The 10,695-nt window shown below is 60.9% G+C and overlaps 1 protein-coding gene across 1 annotated transcript; it reads left to right on the top strand.

Annotated features, from left to right (window-relative positions):
• The first annotated feature begins 3,491 nt into the window (after positions 1–3,491).
• On the top strand, positions 3,492–10,605 carry RUFY4 (RUN and FYVE domain containing 4). The gene is made up of 12 exons (XM_053982989.1): positions 3,492–3,525; positions 4,294–4,398; positions 5,357–5,418; positions 6,150–6,256; positions 6,594–6,719; positions 6,978–7,084; positions 7,242–7,385; positions 8,036–9,122; positions 9,193–9,299; positions 9,927–10,073; positions 10,183–10,314; positions 10,391–10,605. Exons 3-12 carry the CDS (start codon positions 5,373–5,375, stop codon positions 10,494–10,496), a joined length of 2,109 nt encoding a protein of 702 aa, XP_053838964.1. The 5' UTR covers positions 3,492–3,525; positions 4,294–4,398; positions 5,357–5,372; the 3' UTR covers positions 10,497–10,605.
• The last annotated feature ends 90 nt before the right edge of the window (positions 10,606–10,695 follow it).

Raw genomic sequence — 10,695 nt, 5'->3', positions numbered from 1 at the left:
AACAGCTCTCACCAACATAAAGCCCTGCTGCAACTGCCCCAGCATACACACATGTGTTAGGGGACACACACTCCATGGCAGCTCCATCGAGACCTCCTGTGCACCCACACCCATGTGAGCTGCAGTTCACTCTCACCTCAGCCCCACCTGCATGCCCATGTACACACATGCACAAGTACACATGTGCTACAGCCCCCCACGAGTCCATGTTCTCACACCCACATCAGAAACACACGCACAATGTGGTGGACATAGGACTGCACAACCACCAACCCACGTCTCACCAGTGCCACCCACCCACCCACAGCCCTGACCACACCCCAGTACTCCCATCAGTTCATGATCCTGCGTCCCCGGCGCACTCTGGGGTCCCCAAGCAGTCAGAGGCCTCTCCTTCCTCCAGGCTGTGTCCCTGTCCTGGCATATACTGGACTGTCACCAGCCTGCAGTGACTCCCTCAGGCGCTGCCCAGCAGTGGCTTTGGCACCTGCTTTTCTGGCATGGTGCAGCTGAAGTGTCCCATGCCATCCTGCCAGGCAGGGGCAGCTTCCCAAAGACTGAGGAACAAAGTCCGGGTGGCGCAGTGGGAGTCCAGCACCCTCCAACAGCTTCCCCCCGTCCCCGCCTCAGTTTCTGCAGCCTGTGTGGCAGAGCAGAATGAGTCCCCACACCAGGTGCTGCATGGGCACGGGGTGACCCATAACGGGGATCCCCTGTGGGGCAGTCCTTTGGCACATGGATCCCAGACATGCCAGGTGCTGACGGGCACAGAGGTGCCCTACACAGAGTGACCCCACAGGGGTTCCTCATGTTGGGCACAGGGAGTCCACACTGACTGAGTGCTTTATGGGCATGGTGCTTCCCAGTGCCAGGTGTTTACAGGTACAGGGATCCCACACACTGACCACTTTATGGGCATAGGGATTTCACCTGGGGGGTGTTTTATGGGCACTGGGGTCCTCTCAAGCAGGGCACAGTGTTCCCATTGTGGGTTCTATAAGGACACAGGGACACCCCCTGCCTCTACAGTCTCTCTGTAAGGACACAGGGATCCCAGCAGATCCCTTAGAGTGAAAGGCTGTACAGCAGATCCTCTCCAGTCAGGCACTGCAGGGCTCCTCGGGTGTGGGAAGAGAGGGTCACAGTGAGACGCTGTGGGGGGGGGCAAAAGGAGGGACAAAGGACATGCCCTGCACCCTGGCATGCATATGCAGGGTTTAACCCCCAGCTGCCCGGAGCAGGCAGGGCCAGCGGCGGCCCATACCCCCACTCCCCACACGCCGGAGCCCCCCCAGCTCCGTGTCCCCCGCAGCCCCTAACCCTAACGCCGTGGCCGGCGATGCCCGCTTACCTCCCGGCGGCGGCGGGCGCGGAGGGGCAGGAGGCAGGACACCAAGGACTTCCCCCAGCCAACCAAGGTGGCAAAGCACCAGCTCAGCCGGGTCATGATGCCCCTGCCAGGGGCTCACCCGGCGGGGGGAGGCTGCAGGGGCCGACCCCTGCCCAGGGCACGCTCGGACGAGCGGCCGAACCCAGCCGTGCGCCGGCCGCAACAAGCTCCGGTGCCCGGGCAGCGCCCCCGAAGTGCCCAGCCCTGGGCACGGGGCCGTGCGACAATGATGTGCTGGGGGGCTGCGGTCCCACCGGGCCCTGTCCCCCCCGCCGGTTCCCCAGCGTCGCCTGCGCGCTGGCAGCCAGGCAGGGAGCACCGTGCCCGCCCCTGTCCTGCAGTGCTTGGGTGGGAGCCAGCTCCGACACGCTCCCCCTCCTCCCCCTCCTCCTTCTCCTTCTCCTCCTCCTCCTCCTCCTTCTCCTCCTCCCGCACACGGGGCTCGGGGCTCGGCACCTCCGGCGCTCACCCGCCTGCCCTCCGGGCACGGCATCCCCTCGGGTGGATGCCAGAACTTGACAGGGTCCCCCACTCCAGCGCCGTCAGTTTTGGGGGTGCAGGAGGTCGCACACCGTAGGTTCGATCGCAGCTCAATCCGCGACCCTCGCCCCGACCCTGCCTCAGTTTCCTTACAATACCCCCTGCCCACCTCTAGCCCTAAATTGCAGCGCCTACACAGGGGCGGGGGGGAGACTTCCCTCCCCCTCTGCCAGTCTTCCTTGTATCCCACCAAGCCTCTCCTCAGGAGCCTGAGGACACAATCAGGGACTCCCCCCCACACAGTTCCCCTTCCGGTGGGGTCTCTTCCCAAAGCCTGCCCGATTGATGCACCGTGCTGTGGGCACAGAATTACCATGGGGAACCTCTCACTGCAGGACAGCTCGAGCCGGCCGCGGGCACCTCCACCTCGCCATGGGGCTTGCACAGGGCAGGGGAACAGAGTAACAGGCTGCAGCCCCCTGGGCACCACACATCCCCCATGCACACATCGAGGTAGTGCCAAGAGGAGCAGGCAGCAGCACCCCTGCATGCTGCCATGATGCCGTGCTGGTGCCGGGCAAGGACCCATCCCCACGGGGCAGCTGCTGGTGCCAAGCGTGGGCAGCGGCCATGCCAGGCATGGGCACTAATTGCATTTGCCTTGGGAAGCCTCCCAACAAGCAGCAGCATCAGGGTGGGGTGCAGGAAGTTTGGGTGGTCCCCCACACTTCACAGCTGTCCCCCACAGTTCTGTCTGACACCCTGGGGGTGGTAGAGGGCTGGAGGGCAGAGGGGGCCAGTGAGCCTCAGGGAGGTGACATCACTGCTGGCTCCATGGTCCCTCACCCCCATTTAATTAGCAGATGGCCCCCGGCTCCCCCCCGGCCCCCCCACCCCGGCAGGCAGCGCCAGGCCTGTGCGGGGCCATTAGCTTTATTTGCTGCGCTGAACCAGGGCCAGGCCTCATTAATTGAATTGCACCCACGCCAAGGATGGATGAGAGTCTTCTCTGCCCCCCAGCCCCCGGCACCCCCACCCTGGCCCTTGGCTGGGGCAGGGAGAGGAGACCCAGGCTGCCGCAGTGGCACGGCGGGCAAGGGCATGTCCCCCCTGCAGGTGTTGGGGTCTCGCCCTTGCAGTGCCTGGCACAGGGCACATGGGTGGGTGCAATGAAGGGCACACACGGTGCCCTCTCAGACTCTCACCCACACCAGTCACACGTGTACAGCTTGCACCCACACATGCAACTACAAAGCTGTGCTCACACAGCCTGCACACACGTGCAATCACATGCATGCCTGCACACGCATGCACACACACACGACCCCAGCACAGTGGGCTGATGCTCCACTGCCATCCAATACCCTCCCCACATCCCTATCCAATACGGGGTGCTGTGCCCCATGCCCACAGTGGCACACACTGCAGGATGGCACAGGGCAATGGGGTGCTGAGGAGGCTGGGGTCACCCCAAGTACTGCCACTGGTTCCCCTATGCTCCCCAGCTGCACCTACAGGCCAACACCCACCCGGGAGCCAGGAGGGTGCTGGGAGGCCCAGGCTCCCACTCAGCATCACTTCCTACTTTCATTTCGGTGTCGAGCGAGGCCTGGCTGGGGGACGTGGGTGCCCCCGAAGACATCCAGGTGGCACAGGTAGGGGCAGCGTGCTCTACAAGGAGGGGCATGGCAGAGGATAGGACTTGGGCACCGCTGTGGCTATCCACCAAGATGGTGGTGGGGAATGGGATGGCAGTGGGTCTCCCTGCCTGGACTGATGGAAGGGGCTGGCATCACCTTTGACATCCCCCCCACAGGGGTTTTTCAGCCCCCAGTCAAGAAGGAGCCCGCAGGACAGGGCTGACACAGTACAGGGGTCCAGGCACAGTGAATGAGGCGCACTGCTGGGTTGGGGGCTCCCTAACAAGAGGAAGCCTTGTCCAGAATGCTCTGGAAAGAGCTTACACATTGGCTCTGGGTATAGCCCCCATGTGGAGGCCAGATGATTGGGGAGGGTTGTGGTCCTTGCTAGGGGGGGCTGCAGTTCTTGCAGGGGTCTCTGTGCCCAGGGGCTGTTGTGCATGGGAGTGGCCTCTGTGCCAAGGTCTGCTGCTGGCTGCTTCTAGCGGAGGATGGGTCCTGGACCCTCTCCACAAAAACTGCGGGCAGGTTCTTCAGAACATTCCGAATTTCCATTCTTACTGGAGAGCATTAGGGTCCCCCTATGTCTGACACTGTCCTTCCTCTGCCCCTGCAAAAGCTGCACAGGGGGACCAGCCTTGCTGACCCTTTCCCCAGCACTGGCACCCCCCAAAACAGGGAGCCAGGTGCTGGGGGCTAAGCTGCAGTGCCTGATGTGATGTGGGCCGGGCAGGCTGTGGCTTCTGCAGCCCCACCGACCTCCCACACTTCCTCCTGCCCAAGGTACAAAAGGAGAAGCAGGCAGGCACAGCGTGGGCACAGGGACATGCCAGAGCACCCGCAGCACTCAGCAACCGCCTCGGGGCACCCCACAGCTCCTGGACACAGGTAAGAGGCTTCTCTTCCCAGGGTAAAGTGAGGTACAAGTAGGGTGGGCAGATGCAAAGATAGTTCATCCGAGGTCTCTCAAGAGCACTGGAATGGGAACGCAGGCAGCCTGTGTCCTGCTCCCTCACTGTGCCGTAGTGGAGGGCACAGGGCACTCACACGCTTGGGCATATTTGGGCACACTGGTGCACTCACTCCTAGGAGTGCACATGTACCCTGCTGGGGCACACCCCCACCCCAACACACGTGTGCTGCGCCACAACAGCCAGATACCAGCCATAGTGACAAGTCACAGACCTGCCACCTCCGTGAGCTATTTCCCTCACCCTGTTGCCAAGCTGCCACCCACCCCAAAATCACTCCACTGCACTGTGCCCTGTGGCCCCTCACCTCATGCCCACAGCTCGCCCAAACCCCATGCCAGCTGTGCAGGCAACATGCTGTGCCAGAGGGTTCTGCCTAGGGAGCTGAGCTTAGGGGGGCTGCATATCAGGGGTGGTGTGCCCCCTCGCTCAACCACCCAGAAGCCCCCACATTGTTCATGATGTGAGTGAGGGAAGCGAGAGCAGAAGCAAAAGCAGCACTTCCCCTGCGCCAAACCCACATCCTGAATCCTGGCGAACAGAGACAGGGATAAGGACAGGGACACAATAGGGTTGTGGTGGGCTCAGCCCCAGAAACCCCCCAAAGAATGGGAGCAGAGGATATACAAGGGCAGGGCACGAGGACAACTAAGAGGGTGCAGCATGGGACACCTTTGTCCACCCCATCTGCTCTGGCCTATGTAGTGGGAGAACATGGGCAGGGTAAGGGGTGCCTAAACCTACCCTCTCCCATTTTAACAGAAGGTAGCTCTGGGTAGACCTGGGGGGGCAGATGCTCTCTCTGGGACAGAGAGTTTGGGGGTGCCAGGGGAGTGCCAGCCTAGAACCTCTCATCACTGCCCCTGCCTCTGCAGATCCCTGTGAACAGCCATGGCAGGGGAAGGGGAGCTCAACCGTGTCATCAAGGACCTGCAGAGTAAGTGTGTCAACCAGTTCCCTGCCAGCATGTTCCCTGTATGGCACATCTCACCCTGGCCATGCCAGATCCCTTCTTGCACCCAAGTCATGGGCAGTGGGGGGTGTCACTGCCAGGGGTATTCCAGAGAATCCACGTGCCAACCCTGTCACTGATGCCTGCTCCCATCCTCACTGCCAGCCCCTAGGAACCAGCAGTGCCCAGGAGGTGGCCGTCCTCCTTGCTCCCCCTGCTCCCCTCCTTCATCCCAAGTTCCTCTTTCTCTGAAGAAAAGGAGGGGGGATCTTATCACTCTCTACAGCTATCTGAAATGAGGTTGTATCCAGGAGGGAGTCAGTCTCTTCTCCCCAGTTACAAGGGCTAGGACAAGAGGAAATGGCCTCAGGTTGTGTCAGGAGAGGTTTAGATTGGATATTAGGAAAAAACTCTTCATGGAAATGTTTATCAAGCATTGGAACAGGCTACTCAAGGGAAGTAGTGGAGTCACCACCCGTGGAGGTATTTAAAAGACCTGTAGATGTGGCATTTGGCTACATGGTTTAATGGTGGATTTGGAAGTGTTGGGTTAATGACTGAACTTGATCTTGGAGGTCTTTTTCAACTTAGATTCTATGATTCTGTGATTTCATCCACCATGAGAAATCCCTGAGGCCAGGAGTTGTGAGGCAGTTGAGGGAAGAGGGGTAGGATGGGAGAAGGTGCCATGCCAGCCCAGCCCTGACATCCCACAGAGACCGTGGCTGAGCTGAAATGCAGCTACCAGGAGCAGAACCTGCCGGTGACAGACGGGAGCCGGGAGCTGCACAGCCTCTGTGCCCAGCTAGAGTTCCTCCTCCAGGTACTGCTGCTCCTCCATCTCTGCTGCTCCCTGCCTCGTCTCCCCTTAGGCACACCTGAGAGCAGAAGGAACCCTGTGCTAACCATTCAGGGGATGGAATAACCCACCCAGCATTGTCTGACCCTGGGCATCCCCAGCCACCTACCAGGTTCTCCCTAGTCCACATGTGTAATTACATGTGCTGCAAAAGGGAAACTGAGGTATGGAGCCAGTGAAGAGAGGGACACCTGGACCAGCCATGCTGGGGGAGCTGGTTGGATTCCAGCCCCACAGGGAACAGGCTGGGTGGAACAGGGGATGCTCCCAAAAAAGGAAGTCCAAGTTTGTCCTCTGTCAGTTTGACCTCAAGGAGAAGAGGAGCTTCTTTGGGCAGCGCAAGGACTATTGGGACTTCTTGTGCCAAGGCCTAGCACGGTGCCGGCAGGAGCATGAAGGCATTCACTTCGTCACCTCCCTGGACAAGGTGGGCATGGGCTGGTGAGCTACCCAGGGACTTGTGCACACACATGAGCTTTTGCTTGCTTGTGGGTGCACATGCACCTCTGCACAGGCACACACTCACTTGGGCACCAAGCATTCACCCACTGGTGCTATAAACGGTTTTGTCCCCTGTGGGATACCCACTGCACCCCAAGCCTAGCCCTGGGGGCCCTCTTTCCCTGCACAGGCTGGGAGGGAGGTGTGTGGAGGGGCAGACTGAAGTGACAGGTCTCCCCCACAGCTGAAGACCCCTGTGGGCAGAGGCCGAGCCTTTCTGCGGTACTGCCTGGTGCACCGGCAGCTGGCAGAGTCCCTGCAGCTCTGCCTCCTCGACCCTGAGAGCCTCTGGTGAGAGCAGGGGCACAGTGAGGGGATGCTCCTGGTGGTGGGGGACATGGCCAGGGTGGGCAGCGCCCTGCAGCACCCAGCCACCTGCAGAGGTGCTGCAGGCATGTGTACCTGTCCAGGGCACAGAGGGATGCATGAGCTTGTTTTGTGGTTGCAGCGAGTGGTACTACGCCCGTAGCCCCTTCCTGAGCCCCAAACGGCGAGCAGAGATCCTGGGCAGCCTCTATGAGCTGGACTGTGTCACCTTCCACCTGGCTCTGCACAGGAGTGACCTGGACACCGCCTGGCCCATGTTCTCAGAGTGAGCCTGGGGACACTGGGGGCACCAGGGGCATTGGCAGCACTGGGGGTGTCAAGGGCATCGGAGGCACCTGGGGCTTAGCATTGCAGAGAAACATGTGTGCATTGCCCCACTGCCCTAGACCCCACACAGCACTCCAGATGTGCCAGCTCTCCATATATGGCCCCACGGGGGCACAGTCACTGGCACCAGCATGCACACCATGCCTGTGCCTGCAAACATGTCACATGCATGTGTACACACACACACACACAAAGAGCCATCATCTGCCAAGTATATCCCTGCTGCAACACCGTGACACTGTGACATCTGACACACAGGGACACATATATGTGCTTGCATACCCTTGCCCCGGGCACACTTGTGGGGGGCATCATGGATGCAGCTCACTCACACTCCAGCACACTCACACCTATTCTGCTGCTCACATGCTTGTGTACATGGACTGTCACAAGCATGCATGCTTGGGTCGATGGGTGCCACATGTTTTGTGGGTGCTCAGGCTAGTGGCACCAACATTGCTGACCCCCTGCCCTGCTGCCCCCTAAATTCCTAAAGGCTGCTGTGCCCAGTGAGCCTAAATGGAGGGTGGTGATGCCCTGTTCACCTTGGGGGTGACCTAGTAGCCCTGAGCCCTGTGTCCCCTCTAGGCCACTGGTACGGCCCAGCCCAGTGATCAGGAGCAGCCCAGCAAAGACAGCCCTGCAGACAGACAGGATCGGCACTGTGGCGCACGGATGGTCCGATGGCATTGGCCATCCTACTGTGGCACTCCATGGGGCACCAGCCCCTCTGTGCCCACCCACTTTGGCTGCCCTGCTGGCAGGGAATGTTGAAGATAGAGAGGGAGATGTAGAGGATGGGGAGGTGAAGAAAGACAAAGAAGAGGAGGATGAAGAGGACGTGGAGAAGGATGACAGTAAGGATACAAAGGAGGTGAAGGTGGAGAATGTGAAGGTGGAGGATGTGGAAGTGAATGTGGAGAAGGACATGGAGGAGGATTTGGAAGAGAAGCATGAAGAGTTGGAGGAGGATGAGAAGGAGATGAAGGATGTGGATGTAGAGGAACTGGAGGATGCACATGGCACTGGCAAAGCAGCCCAGCCTGGTGGTTCTAGAGAGCCTGGCATGTCCCCACTGTCCACGGGCCCAAGGTGCATGCTGGGGTCCCTGGCACTGGTGCCCAGGCAGCCGAGTGGGACAGAAGAATCCCTGCAGGCACTGGTGTCCCAGCTGAGGGCCGAGCTGGGTCAGCGTGAGGTGGCAGCACAGGCGCTGGTGGCACAGCTGGCACAGGCAGACCTGCGGCACCGGCGGCAGGAGGAGGACAGTGCCCGGCGGGCCCAGCTGTGGGCACAGGAGGCTGAGGCACTGCGGGAAACCAACACCTTCCTGGAGCGGGCACTGGAGGCAGCGGTAGCAGCGGGGGACCCAGGAGCACTGGCACGGGCACAGGAGGAGGCACGGGGCTGGCAAGAGGTGGCAGAGGAGAGGGGTACCCAGCTGTCCAGGGTGCTGGCAGAGGCGGCGGCGCTGACCGCACGCCTGCAGGAATGCCAGGAAGCGCTGGTGGCGGCAGGACGGACGGACATGCCGAAGGATGCCGGTACCTCAAATGAGGTGGCTGCCATGGAGGAGGTGCTGCGGCGGGCACTGGAGCTCGCCCGTGGTCCCCAGGAGACCCCACGAGGCCTTCATGCAGAAGGGGAACCCAGCACGGTCACCAGCATGGCTATGGTATGGGCAAGTCCAAGGGGATCCTGTGGTGGGGTTTGGGGTCCAGGATTGAGCCCCCACTCTCCCCCAGCGCTTGGCCAGCCTGGCTGCCACAGCACAGGAGGAGACCTGGCAGAGCCGGCAGCAGCTCCAGGCCCAGCGACAAGAGATGGCACGGCTGCAGGAGGAGCTCTGCAGGTTGGGCAGGGACCCCTACTTCCACCACCCATCACCCCAGAGTGGGATCTCCTATCTCCACCTGCCACATGGTGTCCCCTGGGGCTCCCACTGATGTCCTGCTTGGACACAGGCGAACAGCAGCTGGGGATTGGCAGGGGGAGGGAGGGAAGGATTTGAGGGGGGAGAACTGGAGGGAGGGGTCAATTTGGGACTGATAAGCAGGGGGAAGGGTAGGTGGGCAGAGAGTTGGAGTGGTTTGGCGTTAGTAGATAGAGGGAGGGAAGGAGGGATCAATTTAGGATGAATGGATGGAGATGGGATGGTGGATGGAGAGACACAGGGATGAATTTGGGGTGAGTAGATGGGTGGGTCGGCAGAACGCCAGGAGTATGGATATGAAGAAGGATGGGTGAACAGTGGGAAAACGGATGGGTGGCAGATGGCAAAGTGGCTGTGAGGATTGGGAGAGAGCTTGAGGATGGATGGGCAACAGCAGAGAAAAGAAGGGAGGGAGGAAAAGAGGGATGGAGCGAGGGAGACAGGGAGGGAGAAACCAGGGGCGGGAGGTTTATCCGCATGCATGGAGGGATGGAGAGACGACCAGCTGAGAGACAGGGGGACCATGTCGCCACTGCCCCGCGCCAGGGCCCGGCAGGACGGTGAGCGCTGGGCATCGGCGCTGCAGCGGGCGCAGCGAGAAGCCCTGGAGCGGGAGGCCACGCGCGGCGCCGAGCAGGCACGGCAGCAGGAGCTCATTCGCGACATGAAGAAGCGGCTGCTGGAGCTGCTGCGGTGAGAGCCCCGGGGACTCCAAGCAAGGGCAAGGGGACCCAAACCCCTTTGCCCAGAGGAGGGCACCAGAGCCTAGGCAAAGCCAGTGCTGACGTCTCCCCTCCCGCAGGGAGAAGGATGCCCTGTGGCAGAAGACAGAGGGCATTGACACCCCAATGCCCAGTCCGGTGCCCCGCGACCCAGGGTTGTGTGCCCGCTGCCACAAAGATTTCCGCCTCCTCTCCCGGCGGTACAACTGCAGGTGGGCTATGAGGGGAATGAGGGGTGGCACTGGCACTGTGTGGGGATGGCTCAGCTCTCACCTCCTGCTCTCTCAGCAGGTTGTGCCAGGGCAAGGTGTGCCACACGTGCTCGGTGGACATGGGCAAGCACGGCCGCTGCTGCCTGATTTGCTACCAGCAAAGGCACCCGCAGGCTACATGAGTGGCGACAGCAGCCCTGGCACCACGCGTGGGACGCTTCCTGCCATGGCTGCCTCCTCTTGGATTTACTGGGTACCCAGATGTCCAGGGCCTGCGTCCAGGTCCTGCTGCCCAACCTTCTGGGTTTGACGTGTCTTTCTTGCGGTTGGTCCACAAAGAGGAAAACTACTAATTTCTGTCACCCCTGTGTCTTCTGCGTC

Source organism: Vidua macroura, chromosome 7 (genome assembly GCF_024509145.1).
Source record: "Vidua macroura isolate BioBank_ID:100142 chromosome 7, ASM2450914v1, whole genome shotgun sequence".
NCBI lineage: Eukaryota > Metazoa > Chordata > Aves > Passeriformes > Viduidae > Vidua > Vidua macroura.
The sequence above is the reverse complement of the archived record's forward strand: the minus strand, read 5'-3'. Positions and strand labels throughout refer to the sequence as shown.